Raw genomic sequence first — 25,155 nt, 5'->3', positions numbered from 1 at the left:
TCTTGTTGCTCCTTGCGACTACCCCACAAGGTCTTTGCCGCCGCCTTTGCCACGATTTTCCTCGTCTCCTAGTTGTCTTCGCCGGCGCCACCATCTTTGCTGATGGTAGAGGAGAAGGCTTTAGGCTTGATGGGAACAGGCTCCAGCGATGGGAAAGGAGGGAATGAGAGGTTTGGAGAAGGGAAGGAGAGGGAAAGAGGAGAAAAGGGAAGGTGGAGACAGGGGGGAAGGGCTGTCAGAGTACTACCTTGAGAGAAGGAGGGCCATTGCTTGGACAGGTCACCAGCAGGATTAGAGGGAGGCAGCTAGGGTGGAGGGGTGAAGGCATTAATTGGTTAAGGGCTAAGGGCAAACTCATCCAAAAACCAGGTGTAGTTAGAAAAACAACACCAGCAGAGGAATAAGCATGGAATATACCGTTCGATCTAGTTAAGTAAACCCAGGAGACCTCTCTATGATTGCTTTCACAGGAATTAATACACAAATATGGAAGATAATAAGGATTACGCAAAAAAAACCCTTCATAGAAGAAGGCAGACTATATGACTAACTGGCTTGATGGAAGCAATGTGGGATCTCATGGGAAATTTTTTGAAGATCATGCTGACAGGATTTTGCATATTTAAATTCAAATAATAATCATGTACCAATAATGATATAATAATATGATGATGACAATGATCAATAGATAGATAAAATTCGAAAAAAAATAAATAAGGAAAAAATTGCAAATGATATTTAACTGGGGGAAAAATTAGATCTTTCAAGGAAAATCTTTGAGATAGTATCTAATACTCCTTTGGAATCCACTATGTAGCTCTAGAATTCTATTGTAGTTAAGCTGAGCAATATTATCCCAAAGATAATTACAAGAAAAAGAAATACAGAAAATTAGATGAGATGATCTTTAAAGTGACAAACAAAACAACCAAATATAAAGCATCATTTACATTCATGGATAAACCTAGAAACTTTTCTTGTGCATGATAGAAAATCATAATAACTAAAAACATATGTACCGTTTTTTCGTTCCATCTTGACCTATCTTTTTCTCAATTGCTTGTTTTTCAAATGCTGGACAACCATCTCGTTTCCACCAAACCTTCAATAAAAAGATCCAAGTCAAGAACAACTCACCTCTCAAAAGAAAGCAATCATTTTATAACAGATGGAAAATAAAATAAGTTAAAGACATAATGCTCACCCAATTCTTCTCCCGCTCCAATATATGTTCTATGCTTTCAAGAAACTCCTTCCCTTTTGGTGGAATAATCTCTAGAAGTTTCTTGACACGCTCTTCACAAGTTTTAATTTCTTCTTTCTGGATCAGTAAGAAATAAGCTAACATTTGTAATAAAATACAGTTAAAGGATAACACAAGAAGAGGCGGATCAAGTTTTATCTGAAATATGATCTTGAAGCATATATTTTGCTTTATATGTACTTAGATACGCAGGTAAATGTGTAAAAGTCAAATTACAAGGAACTCCATGATGCAAAGTCCAGTACAAGGATTACTATAAAATTTACTAAGCCACAAAGTATAGTGTAAAATGTGTATGATCACAAAAAGTACATTACACATTGTCTGTAGTACATGGGTTGAACAATCAAACATGTTAATCTTATGAGTGAAACAACAATGCATACAATATCACATTCAAGCACCCATTTGGAATGCGCATCCATGTTTCAGTAAGATACTCTAAACGGGACGCATAGGTATATACATTTTAGAAATGGAACAGACAAGACGACACAAATGGACAAATACAAAAGAAGGGAGATACGTTGATAGGAAAGATGTGAAGCCTTCTGAAGGTAAGAAAACATGGAGATTCAAATTTATGATATCTTATTTACAAAATAAAATGAAAATCCAAACACTTCAAGTTATGCAGGTACTTACCATGCTTTCTAGGGGCCCATCTTTGTCATTCTTCCCAGGTGCCTACAGGAAACAAAAACTGTCAACACATCATTGCACTGATTAAGACAATAATATCTGAACTCAAACATAAACTAAAAGAATATTTAACAAAACTTATACCATCTCATTAATGCTGGTTATATCCTAAAGAGCAATCAAGTTAAAGATAGATAAAATTACAGCATCATGATGTGACAACCATGCTTTATATAAATATATAATTCCTTTAGGATATTGGATAGTTGACTCTTGCATATCAACTTCAGATAAAACAGTATATTGTTGGTTAAAAACAGCTCAAAGGTGTATAGCATCTAGAAAGAAGAATATAAGATCTCTGAGCATTACTTTGTAGCCTAAGGAGCAAGTACCCTTTGAATTAATAGCTCAAAGTAAAGAAGGAACTTCAAGAAAATTGTGGCCTAATACATACACACATGCAAATAAAAGAGGCAGTGACCAGATTTTATAAGAAAAAGATATGCCTAGCTAAGATTGTTACATCAACGAGGATGTGTCATAAAATGAGGAACATTAGATACAATATGACAACAGTAGAGCTGGTTACTGGAGATAATTAAGATACCAAAAAGTGATTTTCAGATGAATTTGCAATACATAGACACAGTTTAAATGGCTGGGCTTTAGGTCCATGTAATACTAACATTTGAACCAAACAAGAAACAATAAAACAAATTCAACAAGGAGACAAGATCCAACCATAACTCTAACCTCACTACCAATCAGCTGGAGTACAAGTTTAGGCTATTCATCAGACACTACCTCATTATACTATATGCATGTTTATCCAATAAATTTGTTTTCAATGAACTGACTATATTTTATAGAAGAAAAAGAGACAGTCAAAGGTGGCATTTCTAGGACATAGTGTTAAAATGTTATTCTGTTAATTTGTAGACCCATAGAGAAGCTCACTATTGTATCCTAATTCTGGTTATTCTTACCCTTCGGACCCTAATCGTGGCCAAGGAATGCCAAATAGACTTGAACCAAGTGGTTAATCCATATCAAACCGAACCAACGCTGACTCAGGCCAGTTCGGCTGTGCGGGTATGTTTGGGCTATAAAAGACTCAATCGATCCCAGAAGGTTCGAGACGCCTCTTCTCTCACCCACTCTCTTCGGTTGCGAGGGTCACAGTAAGACTTCCTTCCCCTCTCCCTCTCTTTCTATCTCCCTCTTCGACACTCATCTCTCATCTCTCTACCACCATTGAGATCTTGGTTCCCTTGCTGGACCCTACTGCTCTCTTTGCTTGTAGAGGTTAAGCAGTGGCCGAACCTTTCCGACTTACTGGTTGTCGACTTACCTTCCACCTCTCTTCCTCCTCCCTCTCTCTCTCGCCCCCTCCCCCACTCCTATACCAAGCCATAGGGTCGATGGCTGGGATGGGCCCCTCTCGCTCCCTCTCTTCCTCTTCCTCTTTCCCTCCCTCTCTCATTGACCCCCATGTGCCTCCGCTGACGGCGACTGTGCCATGGTGGCTTTGCCTCCCCCTTTCCACTCTCTCCCTTCCTCTCCCTTTCCTCCCTTCATCTTCTTCTTCCTCTCCCACCTCTCCTCTCGTTCTCCCCCTCCAACTCCCTCTCCCTGTTTCAATACGTTCTGGCACGGCATGATACAAACTCATACCGTATCATACCGGTAGCCATCTAGTGTGGGTCACCGTACCAGTTCGGCAAATCTTGATCCTAGTTATTTTAGGCAAAGAGGATGAGTTTAAGAGTAGGAAAGGAGTACTTTAAGAATGTAAAGGTTTCTCATGGATGAAATTTTAGGCATGCTTTATCTGTGAACTTTGTATTCAGTTCATTAAAAACCATGCTTCGTGATGTACCCAAAAAAAACCATGCTTCATGTAATAATCTAGAACCTCACCCAAAAAGGGCTAGCCAGAACGTCAAGACTAAGGTCCTTTACCCTGCTGAAGTATCCAAGACCTTTCCAATACACACCAAATATGGAACTAAATACACATTGTGTAGTCCTCAAACACACTTCTTTTTAAGCCCTAGCATCCTTGTCAGGGAAAGAGTCCAATTACAAACACCACGATCAGCTCATGGTCAACCCCAAGAGAACCCGTGGCCATGAGCTAGGTCAGCTCTAATGCTATTTGTAAGAATCTAGAATCTCACTTAAAAAGGGCTTGCCAAAAGATTATCAATTGAGGTTCTTGGCCTTGCTTAAATACCTAAGACATCCCCAAAGCACACCTGATGTGGAACTAAGACACCCATGCACGACCTCACACTATAAGAATCATGTGAGACTAATGGTGGGCTTGTTCTTTAATGACAGAACTATTTAGGATAAATTAGGTTTGAAACAAAATATAAAGTTGGATGCGAAACCCAATTGTTCTAACCCAATTACACATTTCAACTATGTTGAGACTTCAATACGAGCGTCACATAAGGGTGTACATCGAAGCACTGAATCCTTCTAATCTTTAAAAATTTCTTATTGCAAATTCATAGACAAGTACCATATTTATACCCATTTCTAAGCAACAAATGCTGGTACTTTAGCTAAGGGTCTGGGTAACATAGATTTTAAATAGTTTCCAAATGAATGTAATGCCCATATGAAAAAATGCTCACATATATAAATATTTGTAAGATATACGCAAACAAGTAGCATACCTTTAGATAGTCAAACAATATAAGGCATTGAAGAAGGATATGGCGGCGAAAGCTAGGATCTTTCAACTGTACAAGTAAATATATCAAATGGAATTATCTTAAGACATCTAAATAACAAATGTAATTCATAAGATCAATAAACATACTCTTTTAACCATATTTACCTCTAACCCCATTAATTTACTGCTTGTCAAGTACTTAATGCTGAATGTAGCTTCCTCTTGTTCAAGATTATTCACATTTCCATTGTCATCACCCAAAGGCTGAGCTTCAAATGTATCTAATACAACCTAAACAAATATGAACTCAGTAAACAATGAATTGTAAGAAGTTTAAAGTGATTCAGAAAAAGAAGCTCCATTGCAGAATGGCATGAGATAACTCAAAGGACATCTAATATAATTTAGTAAAACACAAAAAAAATATATACCCTTAAGTTAGATGCAAACTTTTGCCATTTGGATGGGGCAAGTGTTGTGGAAGCTGGATTACTAAAATGCTCCTGACCAAAAGAAAAAATAAATAAATTCACAAAAATCACAAAAGTTCTTATAAGCACAGACCTGAGATGAGTTTAATACTTGAATTTAATGTAACTTGCCATATGTTCAACTAGTATGTGTAAACAGAGTGAACAAAAAAATAACATTAAAGTTATTTGCTATAGTTTCTGAATGTATGAGATTTTCCACAGGATTTTGAAAGGATTTCCCACATTTTTGAATAGGTTAACCTTTCGAATTGCAGCTGAATCCATGAGCAGACAAGACACATTATGGTGAACTGAAACATCTTAGTAGCCAGAGGAAAAGAAAGCGAAAGCAATTTCCATAGCAGTGGAGAGCGAAATGGGAGCAGCCTAAACTTGACAACAAGGTAGCGGGAGAACAAGTGAAGTAGTCCAGATGGCAAAAGTCCAAAAGCCGAAACCAACTTGGCTTAGGGGGATATGGCTCTGTTGGTAGAGCTCCGCTCTTGCAATTGGATCGTCACGATTATGGGTTGGATGTCTAATTGTCCCGGCAATAATGATAGTATCTAGCGCGCCCCTCCACTAAAATGGGTAGTAGAGTAGGGACATGAAGTGCATAAATTGATAAATGAGTGACACATTAATTATTGTATATACTGTTATCCACTTTTTAGTTAAATATATTAGGTGGTTCCTCTGATATAAAATATATGTTCTGGTCTATACCATGTTTCCTTCTTTGCCAATCTCTGCCAGATTCATTATCTATGAAGCACACTGCAGAGAACCTGTCCACCCTCTGCAGAAATTATAAGCTGTCTACCATCGGGGCATGTCATCAGAGGTAGTCCAAGCTGCACTACGCAATTGTATGGTGACAAATTTCAGTATTCCATGCAGTTGTAACTTGTCATTATATCTTTGAATTTGTAAGGATCATAAAAATATTGGTTATTCCATAGTAAAAATTCAAGGATTTGACACCATTTATCCAGTTCAACAGTCTAAAAACTTTATTTACATGATTATATCCTATAATTTTCATACGAGGTTTCATCAATTTTAATAGGCACAACAGGCAGGATGGCACAAGGTCCTTCTAGCAAGTCGATCATATCATGTAAGGACCAAAATCCACCCTAGAAGAGTCATCATTATCTCTGACAGCAGATCAGATCTGAGATCCAAAATATGTATAACTTTCTCAATCTTTCATAACAAAAATTATGTAGCATTTACAATGATACAACATCTTTTCCCAAAATGATTTTCTCTATAATATCCAGAAAATTTATTTTGATCAGGTAATGTTGTGATCATTCATATGTGATCTTATGTTTGCATTCTCCAATTATCTAGTTCAGAGAACTGGTACTAACTCTGAATGTCCAGCAAGAAAATCATTACGAAAGGCAACATGCTAATAACTCCTGGAAAGTAGCAGAAGCTATGATCCTTGACAGACTAATGTAGGATAATCTAACCTGTAAACTCCAAAAGGTCTTGTAGAAGTTAAAATCAACTGCAACCCCTGGGGCATTTAAAACAACATCATATTGAAATAGAAATTCCAAAAAGAAAATAATTACTTTAAGTAAGAAAACAAGATGCAGCAAAACAAACTCCAAAAACCACAAATTGCTTGATTTTACATACCGACAGGAGCATCTTTTTCATACTTCGTTTCATTTGATGTGTTGAAGACTCCCTTAATATTAACAGCTGTAAAAGAAGATTATAAAAGAAATGGTGTGACTGACAAAAGATAATCATCAACAGGAGAGACAAAGGAAGAGGAGATACATAGATACCTGAGCGCTCTGATAATGGGAAAAAATGGGCAAGAAACATAAGAATACGTCCACAAAATACCACATCATTTGCCTGGAAAGTTGACAATGTTACAATGGAGCAGTAGTGATGAGTCCTATATAGAGTATGATTATCATAAAATTGGAAGTTTTAATTAAACAAAAAGAGTGTGTGTGTGTGTGTGTCATTTGTAACTATTTCATTAAGAATAGAAGATAAATTGGCCTCATAGGAAGCCTATCTGAATATAACAATCTAAAGCATTCAATGACAAATCACAGCTACAAAAAGTAAAGATGGAGCAGAGTTGCTCAGAAAGAAGACAACATTATATCCAATAGAAAAATATCACATATCCTATTCATCAATGTATACTACATCTTTATCATATATCTTTTGATAATGTAGTTTGAAGACACTTGCAAATATATGTAATTCAAAACATATTCTTGCAATAATAGCAATCAATTACTGACCTCAAACATTCATTTACAAATGAGATACAGGTAATCCTAACAAGCCAATTGTGTTACCATCAGGTTATTTAGATGCTTTTATTTATAACTATCAAAAAGGTAGTGCAGTAGACAGCTAAGGGTCACCTGCTGTAATGACCAGTTAACAATTATAAACATAGCCTGTGCTCAATTTTAAGCTTTTGAAATTCTAAGAATGCCACATCCAAATTATCTACTGATCCTTTAGTACAAAGAGTGAAAGAAGTTTGGTCGCTTTCCCCCTCTTCCTCTTTGTCCCCCCTAGTCTTGTATATCTTTTGACCTAATAGCAAAAGAATAACAAAAACCCAACTTCAGATTTCCTTAAGCTCAACCAACACAGTCATGAGAAAACAAGAGACAGCATTAGGAGGTGGGAAATATCTTCCTCCATGCCTCTGAACTACTTATCTTACTTCTTACTATATATAGTGGGAAAACCTACAGGCTGGATTCAAGGGACCAGCCAAGGCAAGAAGATGCACAGCTTCAGGGTCCCAGAACAATAATTTTCCCACCATACCTCCTGCCTGTAAGTATCCTGGCCCCACCAAATCACTGAAAAATATATATAAGGAAAAAAACAATCCAAGTGCTTCTAAAAGACTCCATGCAACAGCAAATTTCTTTAAAAAGATTTTCTGAAGCCTCATTCTGTTCTCTCTCATGCATTGCATATAAGATACCTCTCTACTTTCTTGCTTATATTTTTTATTTTGTTATATTTGCTATCACTACTATGTATAGCACAAGCTCTCTAGCAGCCAAACTTTTATCAGCAAGTGGTCTCCCTCCTGGAGCCAGACTAGATTTTTTTTTTTTAATATGGTATGATAGGACTCCATCAGTTCTCATGTATCTATTTTCTCATATTTCACTTGGGCCGCACAGCTTTTTCCCCTAAATTCTGTCTTAAATTTCTCTACCATTACGGTTAGACTTTCCCCCAAAATCATTCCACACTCTCCTGTTTTGATCAACTACTGCTACCCATCCACGAATACCACAGCCATTAGAAGTCCTGTTATCATGGTAACTATAATTAGGAACAATGGTAATATCCAAAGTAAAGAAAAAAAGGAAGGAAGGGGGGGGGGGGGGGTGTTAAACCACAGATCTGATTAAACTTATTTCTATACAAGATCATAACTGTGAACTATGGAATTTTTGAGAATTTCATTTTTAACTTTCTAACCAAATTTGTTTAGTCATCACAATCTATAATATGCACTCTGTCCCAGATTAAGCGATGCCATTTATGCTCTCTATCATGTGCATCACATGTATCCAATTCTAGGACAGCAATAGTTGGAGATAGGTGCCGTACTATCATAGTAGGTCTTCCATCAGGAATCATTCTTATCAAGAGACTGCAAGATCCAAAACAATTACTCTAAACTAAAATTTGTGCTTGTCAACTGTGCACAAGCTTTATAAGGAACTTAAAAAGGATCCAATCTTAGCTTGTAACGCCAGTTAGCTTTACCCTAACCCAAGGAAAACTTAGACTTGAAAGCTTAGGACCGAACCTACACAACCTGAACTAAGCCAAAATTTCCCAGGCCTAAGCCTGGTCCATCTTTGGTTATTATTTCAGGCTAGGCTATGCCCACACCAGGCCCCTACAACATTGTCAAAAATGCTGCCTAGGTGCCTAGGCATACTGCCTGGCATTTAGGCCTAGACTGCCTGACTAGGCACTCTTATACTAAAAGACATATATAGTTCTTTTCTTATTGAGTATTTCTCACTTTATTTTACTTCTACTACTATGACTGAAGTAAACTCATTGTACTTTTTAAGTAAGAAGCGAAAATACTCAAATAGCATAACTTAAAAAGATGTTTTCACTTATCTCATTCCTTACACCATCTCTCCCGACCCGGAGCCTCCCTCATCACTCGAAGCTAGGGCAAGTGATTTGCCCTCCACCATCAGCCCATCCACCTATGCACCACCAGCTAGATGCCCTCATGGAGGTCTCCAACAGTCACTCTACTGCCAACAGCCCTCCAGAAGGTTGCCAACTGCCAAAGGGCCCCAAATTTCTGCTTTTGTTTTTCATACTCTTTTTTCTTTTTTTCTTCCTTTTCTCTTCTGATGTTATTCATCTTCTTCTTCCCCTTCTCATTTGAAAGATCCTTCCTTTTGCTTCTCTTCTTCCTCTTCTCTTCTCCTCCTCCTCCTCCAAATGTTTTGTCTACCATCAGTTCTTTTCCTCTGTTTTTTCTTTTCATTCACTATTCTCCCCCCTCCCCCTCTTGCAATCTCTATTTTTTAGAATCCAAATATGGGATTTCAATTATGAGTTATGAACTTTTGGTTTTTGTGCTTTTCAAAGTTAACTTTAACAATTTGCTTTTCTTGTAACTTATGACTCTTATATTTGACTTGGCTGGATCAAATCTGATGAAATCATGCCACGGTTTGGATTTATCTTAAGTCCCCTCATGCTATAATGGTGTATTTGGTTATTTATATGTATCATTTGGGGAAAACAAGAGATTAGTTATCTTATCTTTAGAATTGTTATGCTATCTCTTTGCCCATTTAAAGGATTGCTTAAATCCCTAGGCAGTCTGCCTAGGCAATTAAGATCCCTATCAACGAAAAACTACTTAACTGCCTTCACAACCTTGGCTACCATTTGTTTCAATGCAATACCTCAGGCTAGGCCTGGCCTGGAATAATTTAAGCTCTTCCAAAATTAGGCTGGGATCAAGCATCAAGGTTGAAATTCTCAGCCCAAAACCAGTTCTTCTTAGGCCAAGTCATTGGGCCGACTGGGCCAGTCCAACATATTGGTTTGCCTACGATCTTAGAGACTTTGAAACAATCAAATATCCACAAATCCTTTCACCATTGTTATTCAAGATATGCTTTGTAAAAAGTCAAAAATGTTAGGTACATAAACTTGATAGGTAAATAACATCACTGAAGCATCTCCATCATAAATCCTAACCCCTTTACATATAGCATGACCGAATACAAGGCCTATTCCATGACCCCCTCCCTCTTTTAAGATCACTTTTTAAAGGAAGACGGATTTAGGCCCTGCTTGGCATTGTTGTAGGTGGTAGAGCTTTCGATGATAGAGCTTTTGCTAATAGAGCTTTCAATAAAAAGCTCTTTGTTGTTTGATAACTAGATTTCTCAAGTGCTGTGGAACTTTAACATCTATTTTGAAAGTACCTTTAGTATCAAGAAATAACAATAAAGGACATTGCAGTGCTTTTAATTGTCTAACTATTTACTCTTAATATATAAACTATTTATATTGATATTTTAATCTAAATAATATAATAAATATAAATTTTATATTTACTATAGCATATAATAATATTTTATATTACTATTATAGTATAACATTAATATCATTATAATGTAATAATGTATTTATATTATGTCAATATAATATTACAATAGCATTTTAGTATAATATTACTATAATATAGTAGTATTATATTATACTATCAAAAATTATTGTTATAAAGTATTGTTAATTTATAAATTAGTTCTAAATTTTAATCTAAATAATATAATAACTAATATAATTATTTGTTATAGGCAAGGATTGCCGAACCGATACCGGGCCCGTACCGAGAGAAACCAGCCGGAGCCGAAGAAGACGAAGAGAAACCCTCAGGCGTCCGCAGCCGCTTCTTCCCCCTCCCTCCCCCGCTCGCTCTCTCTTTCTCTTCGTCTTCTCCGGCTCCGGTAGCAAACCGGTTTCAAAGCCGGAACCATACCAGTAGGCCACCGGTACGGTTCGGAATGGGCCGAACCATCCGGTTCGGGACGGTTCCACATTCCTTGGTCATAGGTGATTACCAAGTAACAAAGAATATCAGAGCAGCAATAAAAAGAAACCAATGTAAGGCTAAACCCAAAACAAAGAAGATCCTTTTCATCATTATAACATTAAACTCAAAATCCTTAATTGCATGATTATGGCAATAAAAAATATTTTAAATCATTTTTTAAAAAAAATTATTATCGAGACCCAAATTGAGGTCTATCAGGTGAGTAAAAAAATAACTCCTCAACATGTCTCAAGCAAAACTTTTGTCCAAAAGTTCTAAATTGGAGCTTTTCCTTAGTATACCTTTTTTTAGCTTTTAGAGGAGCTAGAAAACTGTTTCAAAAATTTTACCAAACATCTTAAAATCATCCAAAAGAGCTTTTGGCCCTCCAAAAAAGCTGAAGTGGACAAAGAAAGAGAACAAGAGGATGTTGGTTTAAAGGGATCCCTACCCTATATGGTCATCTTCTGTTCATTGTTCACGAAGGGGTATTGGAGGAAGACAAAGTGTGGCCACCTTTAGTCTGATGTCTTGACAGTTTTTCTCTTTTACTTTTGAACTTCTATATCCCACAAGTATACGCCTGTAGTTTCTCATGATGGATGGGTTCTCCCTTTCTCACAATCTCTTTTTCTAAATTGTCCTATATCATTACTTAAATTGTGCCTTTATAAAATTTTCGTTTCCCTAATTTTGAAATTAAGCAGTGTAAAAGTGTGAACTATCATGCATATGTAGAAGCCTGCTGTTTAACATATATAAGAGAACCTATCTATTATATTTGCCGCTAACAATTAGTTAAATCTTTTATGCAAGTCTATTTATGTATTGACTTATTTACTTACATAGGCACACACATAGACCCACTGGAGTTCCTAATAATATCGAGAGTTCCTTCAAATGAGATTAGCACCCTAGTTCGGACTCTTAACTTCCAGATTCATAATTTGTCAAACAATTACAACTTTATTTTGTTTTTAAGTTATTACATGATAGATGACCGTAACTGGTTACATGCTGTCCATGGCCAGTTCAAGCGAAGACCTTAGTTAGCTAAATGACACAAGATAATAGATCAAGGAAGCAAATCTCTGAAAAGAATTGGGGTTAAGAAGTTCCTAGGAAGTGAATGAAAGAATGGGATTCTAAAGAGCTCCTAAACTTTCCATCAGCCTGGGTAGAAGATTTTGGCTACCAAGCCCAAATGACAAACTTAAGAGTTAATAATGAGTAGAAATTTTGACAGTAAAGAATAAGTCCAAACCATGAAATAAATCCTAATTTGATATTCATCAAAGTTTGAGCATTTTCTATAAGTGACTAAGCCACTGCTTAACCCAATTGCAGTGGTAACAAGAAAGGTTGGTAAAGGCATAACCTATTACACACGCTATGATCTTTTGGTGCTGAAAAATGGTCCATGATGAATTATACTACCTTAACAACCCACATAGAATCTTAAAAGAATGTTGACTAGAAATACTTTATTTTTCCCACAAAAGGAAGGATTTGCTCTCACTTCCCTGGTATTAGGTTGATAAAGATTTCTTGATGGCAAAGTTTATGTAGAGCTAGCTGCAACTTGTTTAATAGCTTTTTTCCTCAATATCCAAGCATCAAAAGATAGGACTTTCTGTTAATTTGTAGTCTAGATTTATGGCATTTAGCAGGCCATGCCTCCCTAGCTTGAGGATATCCTCACATGTCAAGGTAAACTAGGGGCTTGTTAGGCACCTAAATCTAGTTTCTAGACCAAGTGACTCCTTGTCAGAGTCTTGTTCTCCAAGCTTACAAAGATATGGAGCACCTCATATGGAGATTGTTGAAGTGGGATAAGTTTTTAAAGGAGTGAAGGGGAAAACGAAATGCAAGCACACTGTGATTTTACGGTGGCAATGTTGTAATGGACAAGGTAGGAGATGATAGTATGGGAGATGCCATAATGAAGTCCAAAGTTGGATGGAGGTCTTAAAATAACCAAATTTACCAGAGATAAAGTTTTTATAACAAAGATTGGAGGGATGGCAACTTGGGTCCTATCTTCAGGGACAATTGCCTTAGTAAAAACAACGGTGCAATAAATAAATATATATGAGCGTGTGTCGTTTTATATTCATCCATGAAATCAAGGACGAACCGACATTTTTTTAATGCTAAATTAACTTCTGTGGCATTAACATGTAAACTCAATGCAATTAGCATTTAGTAAGCATGCTCCTCTGTTTAACCTCGCCTCATTGCAACACACCTCTCCACATAATCTCTCTTGGCCCAAAAACATATTGTTTATTTCCAACACATACAAAAAAACTTTAAATGAAACCATTGGTAAAAGGAAATTATAAAGGACACACAACTTTACGTTTTATTCTCTATTTATTCAATTAATAGTAAATACTCTTCAAACATTTAGGGCTCAACGAGCTGGGAAAAAAACTTAGATATAGAAGATATCATTTTTTTTCATTGCATACAAAGAATGCAACAAATAATTCAGGTTAGACTAGGATTATCTGAATAATTTTCAACCCTTTCATCTACTACAGTTGCTGATTAGATACTAACTACATGAAATCCTAAATTATATATTTAGCTCTATAAAAACGAAATCAGTTACTGTGTACTAAACCTTTGAAAGTCTTCGAAGAAGCTGATTGCATGTCCTCAGCATGACAAGCTTTCCTCGCCCAAAGAGCTCTTGCTGCAAGCAATCCAACCAGAATATTCAATAGTACAATAGCCATGAACCGAAAGAACTGTACAAAATTATTTATCACAAAAGGATAACCAAGCCACAAAAAACTACAGTAGCTCTCCAACATTCAACTTCTACACACCTTCCCCAAGATATCTTGCTTGCTCTCAATATATGCAAAAACTTCTTTGCAGTCTTTCATGGTTGACATTTCTGTTAAATCTTCTAATAGTTGGAATATCATACCACCTTCAACATGCCCTCTTTCACAAAGATACAGCACAATGTCTAACCAACCAACAAAAAGGAAAGATCACATGGAAATGTTCATGTGCATGTTTAAAGCATCCAATGTGTGTGTGCATATTTAAAGCCCCGTAACATGGACCAAGAAGAGTTTTCCAAGAAGAAACAAAATTTTAGCAACTGAATTGACATCTACACACCAAGAAGGCGTGGTATTTGCCCACGAATATTTTCTCCGTCATCAATTGATTGTCCATATTGCATCGTCCTCTCACCTGATTGAACTGCAGCTGACTAAGCATACAAAATGTAATGCAATATTAGCATCTAAAATTGAGTCGCCAAGAGCATATTATCTACCATTAACTGCAAAATGTAAATTAAGAATACAGTGAAAAAATTTTCTGATCATAGTGAACAACTTGCTAGGAGCAAAGACAGGTACTTTTTCTAAGAAAAGTCCCATATTTTACAAAGAAACATGAACAGTAACAAAAACATAATTGCATCCTCTTCCAATATAATGAAGCAGTGACTGATGGATAAAGCATAAAAATAATAACCGAGCACATTATATAGCAGCTCACCACTAGTTCTTGAAGTAATGCTCGAAGAGCATTTTCCAGAGATTGATTCTCATCTTGGACCAATACAGTTTGTCTCTGTTGAGGATGTTAAATAGAAAAAGTTAGTTAATAAATTACCAAATGATCAGTCAATAAAGGATTCAAATGTTGTAACATGGGAACTGCAACCAGAGAAAAATTATATGGCACAAGAACATTGAATAAATTATGCAACATAATGGATGGACACATACAAATATATAAACAAAGATACATATGTCCATGTATATAATTGGTCTGTAACCTGTACATGCTATGTACTCACGTATTTACAGGTTGCAATACATATATAGATGCACATTTATAACATAAAGCTTGGATATTAAAAAATTTCCTTCTATCTTTTGTCATTATTTTTCAATTAGAGTTTATAAATGAGAAAACAGCATTAGAGTTTATCCTCCCATATATTGTGAAACAAAAGGACACATTATTGTTTCTCTTTCCCCTATAATCTCTCAATTTTGCAAGATGGGATTTTATTTTCTAAATAGTGTCTGACATCCCCCCCTCCTCCTCTATGGCCTTGCAGTTGAAGGCTGACAATTTGCTGCAATCATGATCGCATATGTTCCTATGCCCAAGATTTTTCATTGTGAATGGAAGAAAACAGAAAGAGCCATTACAAAGTGAAGGCAAATTTCTATGCTGCAACAACAAATTGAGAAATTTAAAAGGAAATCAATTTCAAAAAAATAAAGAAAAAGAAAGAAGCATTTTGAGGAGGCCGGGTCTAAACCCATCGGACAGCATCCTAGGAGAACTTGTCCCCTTAGGAGCATAGCATTGCAAAATATCTTCAAAGATACACCAATCCCTCCTTGCAAACAATGTTGTAAAATCTGGATTATCGATCGAACTGGAAAAATAATCAGCTTATGCACCAGCAATTCAACCATTGGGTCAATGGGAATCAAACCATGACATCATCATGATGCTATAAATATCTATAAATTAAATTAGAATTATAAATTTAATATATAATATCTAATATTTAGAACTTTGAAAACTTCACCAACTTCTTCAAGCACTTTCAAAGAATAGTTAAAAAACAAAAAACAAAATAATTAGAATCATTAACTTCGGATGAAGCGTATATAGTAAGCAAATAGTATTCAAAAAAAAAAAAGCTAATTTTAATAGTGGGGATAGAATGTTGATGCATAGCATATGGATTGCTCTGCTCTAATGTCCTAGGATCCACTATCAATAGAAGGATCAAAGGAACCAAGTGAGCCTAGTGCTAACTTCTCTATCAGACTACTCTAAAGTCTGTCAAACACTGTCATGGAAAAATAGGAGGTGATTCCAATTGACCAGTAAGTAAAAAATGCTAATTCTTCGTTGAAAGCGGATTGCGATGGAAGTGGAGGTAGAAAGGGGAAGAGAGAAGTGATCTCACCTTTCTCTACCAGAGCTCTAGGTCAATGATGGAACTTGGAGTAAGAATGGTGAAGGAGGGAAGCGAGAGAGAGAGAGAGAGAGAGAGAGAGAGAGAGAGAGAGAGAGAGAGAGAGAGAGAGAGAGAGAGAGAGAGATTTGGTTTAGGAGGCATCTTTTGACGTTTGTTGTTCACAGTCAGAATCACTGACAGATACCACGGAGTTGGAGAGGAATAGTGGAATTGCGGAGGAAGACCGAGAAACGGTGGGATCATTCAAACTTGAAACAATACAGACAAATTGCCAACTTAAATGGCAATTCAAATTGTTAAAAAAAAATCATCCAAATTTTCAAACAATCATCTAAGCAGTCTATTCAAACCAAAAGCCTAGCCAATTGACAATCCAATTGGTTTAACCAATAGGTCCAGTCAAATTTTAAAAACCATGTTTGCTCATGCTGCTAGTATTGCATGGCAAGCAAATGAATCAATCTCTTCTAATTACCAAGTGGAACATAATGGAAAAAATAAGATTGACCTACTTCAACAACACTCGAAACCAAGGTCTATTGTACCAATTATCCCCGATAATGTATCGGTATGTTACCAAGATTCGGCTCGATATAACTTGAACCAGTCCATACCGGTCTGAACTAAGTAGAACCACCCCAAACTGCCCAGTAACAAAGCGTAACACCCGATTTTGGGCAGCATGATGACAAGGAGTGAGAAAAAAGTATCGAAAGCTTGTCTCAGTATAGAATACATTCAATACTGTATCAAACAAGTAATATACTGATACACTTCCCGGTATCGGTGTTGTGGACCTTGCTCGAAACTGGACAAGGTGTCAAATACCGAAAGTAGGAAAGGACAAGTTGAAAATGATGAAGTCTTAGAAATGAAATAGACAAAGTGATTATTTATCTACATGCCATCCTTGATGTAACTAAGTTTTATGGGAACCTATAACAAAATAAATGGAATTTTCCCAATAATGAGAGCCACTATTTTCACTTACAGGAGAGAAAAGGTCCACAAAGTTGTCTTCCTGGACTAGTTCAACAGTTCAAAATAAAGTAGATTCGAAATAATAAAAATAAAAAGAAAAATAACAATAAAATAATAAGCATTTTTTCTAACAAGTTCATGAGTCTTTCTCCCCCTCCCACCCTCTTCCCCTTTTCCCTCATCAAATTACTTACGCATTGCAGACAAATCCATTTGCAAAGCAAATGTAACAACAAAAGGGAGCTAAGAGGTTATCATGTGGCCGGACCTTTTTATGTTTTTCCCTCTATTCTCCTTGAACAACTTGCTCATGTCACCTAGGTGCGTCAACAGAAAAATAGGTTCTAAGGGCTTTTTCTTAAAAAACCAAAAGAAAACTTTGACCACAACTATGTAACCATCTGTAAATCTACATTAAATGTGTTGTGTTATTTTGACCACAACCTGCGTATTTTAGAACAATATTAAAAAGAAAACATGGAGAATAGAAAAATATATAAGAAAGAAACAAGTTCATTAACAAAAAATCAACAGAAACTTATTATACTTTGTATTATATGCTTCTTTGTGTAGATTATCTAATTTTTCTCCAAAACTCAAATGCAATTTTTCACAACTTATTACAATACTACTTAATATTTCTTCTAAAGAACATTGAATTATTAATGGCTTTTATTATCATTTTTCACATATTATGATATGGAAAATAATAATAAGCAATACAATATAATATTTATATTGCAGCCATACATAATAATTTTTTTAGGAAAACCACAACTTTACTTATGATTAAAGGTTAATAGACAAATCCAGGTTTTAAATATCGAGGAATGGAATCGTCTTGATTTTTTCATGAAACAGGATGCCCAGCATTCCAATGCTTAGGACGGTGGATGCCTCATCCCGTATTGGTCTATTTCTTGACTCGTCCCATCCCGACATTTAGGATGGCGAGACACTCCACCATCCCACTTGTATTTAAAACCATGAAACAAATAGTCTCAAGTTGTATGAATCCAAGTTGAATTGGTTGCAAATGGAATAAGAAATAAAACAAAACCAATGTAGACATATCTATAAGAACTTAGCAGATTACATCATTTAATAAGTACATTTCAATATATTTGAATTCAATTTTTATTTAAGATTTCGATAATATCTGATAAATTCTTATTAAAAACATTTGCATATTGGATTTTATTATATTATCAAAAAGGGGTACCAATCATCACAAGATATGCTGCAGAATATAGCTAAGCAATATGAATTCTAATGATGATATCTTTTAGGAACCTTCTTATCTAAATTTTTACTTCTAAGCCTCATTTTTAGTTTAATTCAGTGATAATAAGATTTTCCTGTCCTGGTGTTTACAGCTGATGGTGCAGCTTAGAAGTAAATATATATATAAAGCATTTTAGCAAAGCAAATACCAAATGGGTTACCTATGGGTGTCAACAAAAAAAAAAAAAAATTACATCTGAGATTTAAAGATAATCTAGAAGTGTATGCATACATGCATGCATGAGTTCATGCTTACAAGCATACAAAAATATGAAAGATATTTTAAAGTACTCAGCCTGATTTTGTAAGTAAAAATCTTGTTATCAAGTAATAGCTACCTGAGGTTTTATAGCTTCTTGCACAGCCTGGAGAGCAAAATTTTCTGGGGGCTCGGTCTTCAATATAACATTTCTAAATACTTCCTGGAATAAAAAAAATTAGGTTAAGTTTAAGAAATTTTTTTCTGGATTAGTAAATAAAGATCAAGGTTCCAATGGCATCAGGTTCAATAATTCAAACTTCATAGAAGATCTACATAAGCATCAATTGAATTAAATGATGAAGCGCATCATTTTGCATAAGATGCATAACTTCAAAGTTAGTATCTTGCCCTAGATCATAATATACAAGTAACCATATGCATCATCATGGAAGTGGAAGCAACTTATTTCCATTTGCTGACTAACTTTAAATAGTTACTTATGCATAGACTTGTGTGTGCTGCTGCTTGCACACTGCATGCCATTCATAAACTCAAATTCTGGCCCAATCGAATCACCTTTCTCAAATTCAGATTCTTCAAATTAAATATCATTAAATATTTGTGTTGACATTGTTGTAGCATTTTTGAAATTAATTTTGCATACCAAGTCATCTTTCTGTAGCCATTGTGCATGGCTGTATGCATTACAAGCCATTAGAACTATTGTAAGTTCATCTTCTTCTCTATGCAGACATTTTGATTCCATAACAGAAGAACACCTATCCTAACTTCATCCTTTCAACCAATAATCCACTTGACATCATTGACAATCCTCCATTTCTACACTTACTCTTTCTTCAACATGGAATGACAATGACGCATCATCCAAGCTAGTCACTACCAAAAAAGGATCAATCACTAGAAATCCTCATCACATAAGTCTCTTTTACTCAAAAAGCTAAAATATCACATCATAATTACCTTATCTTAAAAATTAAAAGTAATAAATAAATTTCCATTGTGTTAGTTAAATGATAATTTGTTAGAAATCCTAGCAAGTGAAAAACGAAAACCATTCAGACCAATGCCCTCAATTTTACCAGCAGTCTCACTTCTTAATCAGCCACTAGCAAAAAGGGATCAATCACTACAAACCTTCATTATGTAAGTTTATTTTACTCAAAAAGCTAAAATATGGCATAATAATTACGTTATCTTAAAAATTAAAAGTACTAAATAAATTTTCATTGTGTTTGTTAATTAAAATTTGTCAAAATCCTAACAGGTGAAAAATGAAAACTATTCAGATCAATGCCCTCAATTTTTTGATTTGTACTACCAGCAGTCTCACTTCTTAATCAGTGAACATTTTTTCAATCTCATCTCTACGTCCTCAACAATCCAAGACTTTCTAAACTTAGGCTTCCCATGATTCACAGCATATCGATCCTTAGAAGTCAATTTTCTTTCTTGTAACATCCTAGTCCAAAACTCCCTTCTATCCACCTTAAATTTTTTTCAAATAATTTTTTCTCTTCCATTCACTACTACAAGATAAAACTTGGAATCACTAACCTCTCCCTGACCCTATAGTTGTAGAATCTTACCTCCATATAAACTCCACCTTATTTATGTTCAAGATAATGCTCTCTCTTGTCTCTAGCTCGTTATAGTGATGACACACTGTTCTCCAAAATATGATCACTCATTAGATATACTTCTCTGAGCTATTGGCCCCCCTTTAAACTTTTCACCCATTTAAGCTTTTTGCAAGTTTTTTGGAATGGTGGGACAAGCTAGGTTTTTTTTCTCACATTTAAATTTAAAGCACTCCCTTGACCATTCCATATAGAGTTCATGTAGGTGCTAGGAATTTAGGATGCCATGCCCTCCAAACACCTAGCCAATCAACGATAATAATCTTAGACTCTTCATAAGTTCCCTGGAGTGAGCCTTAAGCCTCCGCTACAAGTTCAACTCCAAATTTCCATTACATTGAGGAAAAATTTTATCTTAAAGATGCCCTTGGGAGACCAAATGGTGATGCAAATTGGGCAAACAAGTGATGTGGTGGAAATCCCAGTTTGCTTGATTGAGAAAATAGAATTTTTTGTTGTATAGGAAGGGTAAGTATGAGGTCTTTCTTTTTTCCTTTTTTTTTAAAAAAAAAGAGAGTATTCTGTTTGTGGCCTTACTTCATAATTGAACCACTATCTAATTTGTTCCTCCAATTCCTTCTCACATTGATAAGTCTGCTGGTCAGCTTCATGTTCTCATTTCATACCCTTCCCACTAAATTCTTACTCTTTCAAAAAATTATCATTGTTTCAAGATAATTTAGTCTTTCTCATTATAGTTATCGGAAAATCCCCCACAAAACGTTATGTTTCCACCATTACCTGGTCCTGCTTCCAGATCAGGTTGCTCATACCACATGGTTCAACCAAAATGTTTTGGGTCAATTCTCCCCCGGCGCATAAAAGAAGAACACCATGAAATTCTTGCTGATGGCCCTAAGGAAGTGAGCATCACACTTAATCTACAAAAAGATCATCACAGTCTTCGTCATTGGGATGTGGTCTTAAAGTAAAACAACATGTATTTTGTTAATGGATAGAACAATGAAACTAACTTTCCCTAATAAAGTCAAGAAAATCCAATGTACTTCGAGTTCACCTTGCCTTCCAAATCACCTAAACAAGAAATTAGGTCCCCAGAAGCGCATCATAGGCTACTTTAAGTTAATTTTACCACCTGTAAGTCCAAATCTTCCCACGGTGGTACTTAAGGTAGCCAGGGCCTAATTTTATCAACTTTTCTCCTCAGAAATCGTTCGCCTATCGGTACCTCATGCAAGAAATCTCCTTTCCATCTTACAAACCCCTGAAATTACAAACGATTGGGGCTCCAACTTTTTTTAAGAGCACTCCTTTTTTTACCACTTTGTCTCTGTTTTACTCATTATCCTATCATCAAAACCTCTCCTTTTTCTTCACGAGCCCACAGGGACCCCTACTCTTATCTCGAAACCTAGGATCCGGCCAAGACTATTGCTAGGGCTGGAAGAACCAAAAGCTACGATTTACCTTCTCCTGTGATAGCACCGAAAGGGAGAACCGTTCAAACGGAACGAGAGAGGAAGAACGAAGAGGGAGAAAGGGAGACTGAAATACTTACCAGAACTCGGTCTCGGTCGGCGTGGCTGGAGACGTGAACAGGGGCGCGCTCTTTGACGTGCTGGTGGAGAAGGATCCGGAGGCCGGACGGAGCTTCCGCCATTGGAACAATCCACCCACTACTCCCTCTCCCTCTCTCTCTCCCTCTCCCCCCGGCGGTGGATGGAAGCAAACGATCAGAAAACCACGGTACTTGTCCTGCGAGCTATTTCATGGACAGCAGTGATTGCTTGGTCATCTATCGAGCCATCCTGGCCTTCCATTTTACAATGGATGGTCAGTATAGTTCTTAGAAAAATTCCTGGACGGAGAAAAATCACTGATACAGAGGACTTGTCTGGTTCGTTAATGATTTTTTTCATGAAATATTTTTTTAACAAAACTGCTTACATGAAGTCTGAAAAATAGTTTTTACATATTTAATTGAGAAAAAAAAGACATATTTTAAAATAACTTATATTTGGTTGATTATTTATTTTATTAAAAAGATATGTAAAATATATATTAATATTTTATTTAAAAATCTTAAGGGTATATTTAAAAATTATCCCAAGATGAAAATCAGACTTTTCTATGTTGTATATAGATTTTTCTTTTTTATGAACTATAAAAATCTGAGTTCCAAAAACAAACTACTTTCTATCTCTATTTTTTATTTTTTGATACAATGGTGGTTCACAACCATCTTTATTCTTTAAAAATCTCTTACTAAATATAATTTTTTTTTTATTGCTCATATTTTTTTTTCGAATCAAACTAGTCTTAAAGTATATTGGATCTCATTCTATGTACCCATCTGTCGTCTATGGACAAAAATTTATAATTAGAGTTAAGACGTGATACAAACCATTTTGCCCTGCCCCATATTGGATTTGGTTGGGTTAGATCATGCCATGTAGAGTCTTGGATCTATCCGTTGGACATGAGACAAACACAAAGAGGGTAGTAAGAGTTCTTGATATTTCATGGCTTGAACACTTGGTATTAATTATCAAATTCTACTAGCAAACAAGATGATCAATTCATTCTAAGAGCCTCAAGGTCCTTCCATACGGATCTAATTGTACATAATTCCCAGAAAAGCGCTCTAGCTCCTAGGCTGAGTGAGAACTATTGTGTCATCACCTTGAACAAGCCAAGTACTTCGTGTATGCCGATTTTGAACAACCAATATAATCCATGGATTCCATGTCTCGCAATTGCATTGTCCCTACCAATCATCCTTGTTGTAACGTGAGCAGGATTTGCTTTCAAGTTGTTGAAACGAACCTTAGCCAAAGATAGAGATTAAGCGAGTTCATCACAATATAGTTATACATTGAAAATTTGAGAAGGAAAGCTTTATGAGTATACTAATACTTCAGAAAGTGTAGCGGATGCAAGTGCTACTCCATTGCATCTCTTGATTGATGTGGAGCCTTATTATTTTGCTCAAGAAAGACCAGCTAGGTTTTGGAACTAGCCTGCTATCAACTAATCAAATTCTAGGCTCCATTCCGGGACTGGCAATTAAATCAAGTCATTCTCGAGTGGCTTCTGTTGTCTTGATTCTAAGCTCGATCGAGCTTAAATCAAGTGTAAACGCGCTAGGCTTGATCCTTGGGCTGTACGAACTCTCTGTATGCAACTAATCTGTAGGTTTGGAGTACTGAATCAGGCAATCACACAGCAAGCAATGTTGATGGCTGTGGTTAAGTACCAGATTTTTTCCTGCCATTCCTTGAACTACTGACAACTTTTGGCATGCAAAGGTCATACTAGTCTTATTCAGTATGATATAAACTCTCGAATTTTGCCTGGCAAAAGATGCAGCACAAGGCATGTAGCTTATGAAGTGCTTGAAGTTCTGACAGGCATTAGCTAAATGCATGATCTTGTAGTGAACATCACCCATCTGATTTATTTCTATCTACAACATTCATCACCACAGAAAATCTGTTTCTCAGGAATCAATTGCAGTCGAACACCAGGTCCATTTTCACTTACATTAGAATTTCTCCTGATTAAGTATATCATTTCTATTGCTCTTCGATGCTCTTTCCCAAAAACCTGCTACTACGAAAGGCATCCCGGTTTAACTAAAATGGAGACTAAATTAAAAGGAAAATATGGCCTTGTTTGAAGTCAACTGAAGTTGCAGAAAGTTTACTGCTAATATTCAATCATTATTGCAACAATAGAGCTTGAGATACGAAGCAACTGTGGAAACTTGTAACACTTGTAAAACACTGCCTCAGAATGGCAATTCAGGGTAGTCTTATTGGTCAGGTTCCACAAAAGGGCATGATGATAGTTGACAACTGAATTTATGCAATGCAAGAACCAAAGTTTTAGCAAATCCAAAGCTAATGCTGTCTCCTATAACTAAGCCCCCTAGATATATTAAATCACTGAAAAAGATTGATAATTCTATGCTGTCAACCTGGATGAGTCTTGCCAGCTCCATCTCAAAGTCTTGCCCTATCTCTTCTTCCTTGCAAACACCATCAGCAACACCAAGATACCCACCACCATTGTTGTCGCCACCACCTACACTGCAGCCAGTATTGCCAGTTTATACTATATTTTTAAGACAATTAACTAGACCAAATATTTTAAAAATTTAAAAGAAAGAAATATAATTTTAAACTTTTTAAATATTAAAAACTGGCCATAATGGCAAATACAACTAAATTTTTACTTACAACTGATTTTTTTTCTTATTTTGTTTAAAGAACAGGCGCAAGAAAAATTCTAACCGACATCCAGGTAAAAACCGGACCCTAACCTAGGTCAAAAAACCCCAACGACCTTATTGGCACCCCCTGCTAGCAATGACAGTTAACATCCTGTTTTAAATTCTCACCACTTCCCAAGATCTGTAGCCAAAACTCTGCAGCCACTAAGACCAGAAGATCATCAGCTAGGTTTGACAGTTGCAATGCATAAAGCAGCATTTCAATCAGAAGGATCAGGAAGCAAGGGCCACCATGAGTTCAGATCACAGCTATAACTAAAATTAATGACAGAAGACAGCTCGCAGTAAATTGAAGGCTCATATTCAAAACCAACTTATTCGCGAATGATACTTTGCGCAATGAGCAATATGACTGATGTTGCAAAGACATTACAAAGATTATGTCAGAACTAATTTGCAAGGGGGAATGTTGCAAAAAAGCTAATGTAAGGTCTTAAAAAGTTTTAAAAAAAGAAAAATGGAAAAGAGTTTAACATAATTTGTGCAAAAAGCTAACTCCATCCATGAGACCTCCTCAGTGACCTCCTCGAAAATTCAGAGGAGTTTCTGTATCCATCATCTGCATCTGGCTTCTCCTTTGGATCAGATGCTGGTTTCTGCTTTCGAATCATGTC

General features: G+C 36.0%; 1 protein-coding gene across 4 annotated transcripts in view; it reads right to left on the bottom strand.

Annotated features, from left to right (window-relative positions):
• THO1 (nuclear matrix protein-like protein) overlaps positions 1-22,000 on the bottom strand; it is a 29,769-nt gene extending 7,769 nt beyond the window's left edge. For 2 of the 4 annotated variants that reach the window (XM_008799703.6, XM_088724294.1), the window contains exons 1-15: positions 21,806-22,000; positions 18,765-18,848; positions 14,709-14,783; positions 14,322-14,415; positions 14,018-14,163; positions 13,810-13,881; positions 6,880-6,952; positions 6,725-6,790; positions 6,553-6,599; positions 5,027-5,098; positions 4,761-4,886; positions 4,597-4,662; positions 1,910-1,951; positions 1,205-1,321; positions 1,020-1,102 (exon numbers count right to left, since the gene is read on the bottom strand). In XM_008799703.6, coding sequence (XP_008797925.2) covers positions 1,020-1,102; positions 1,205-1,321; positions 1,910-1,951; positions 4,597-4,662; positions 4,761-4,886; positions 5,027-5,098; positions 6,553-6,599; positions 6,725-6,790; positions 6,880-6,952; positions 13,810-13,881; positions 14,018-14,163; positions 14,322-14,415; positions 14,709-14,783; positions 18,765-18,848; positions 21,806-21,907 — 1,265 coding nt within the window. In that variant the 5' untranslated portion in view covers positions 21,908-22,000. Of the gene's footprint in view, positions 1-1,019; positions 1,103-1,204; positions 1,322-1,909; positions 1,952-4,596; positions 4,663-4,760; positions 4,887-5,026; positions 5,099-6,552; positions 6,600-6,724; positions 6,791-6,879; positions 6,953-13,809; positions 13,882-14,017; positions 14,164-14,321; positions 14,416-14,708; positions 14,784-18,764; positions 18,849-21,805 lie in introns of those variants that run through there. The other 2 variants (XM_088724296.1, XM_088724295.1) reach the window with 2 other exon arrangements.
• Between the last annotated feature and the right edge of the window lie 3,155 nt (positions 22,001-25,155).

This window comes from Phoenix dactylifera, chromosome 6 (genome assembly GCF_051530095.1).
Source record: "Phoenix dactylifera cultivar Ajwa chromosome 6, Ajwa_hap1_PhDact_Kaust_v1.1, whole genome shotgun sequence".
NCBI lineage: Eukaryota > Viridiplantae > Streptophyta > Magnoliopsida > Arecales > Arecaceae > Phoenix > Phoenix dactylifera.
This window is presented reverse-complemented; position numbering and strand designations above follow the sequence as displayed.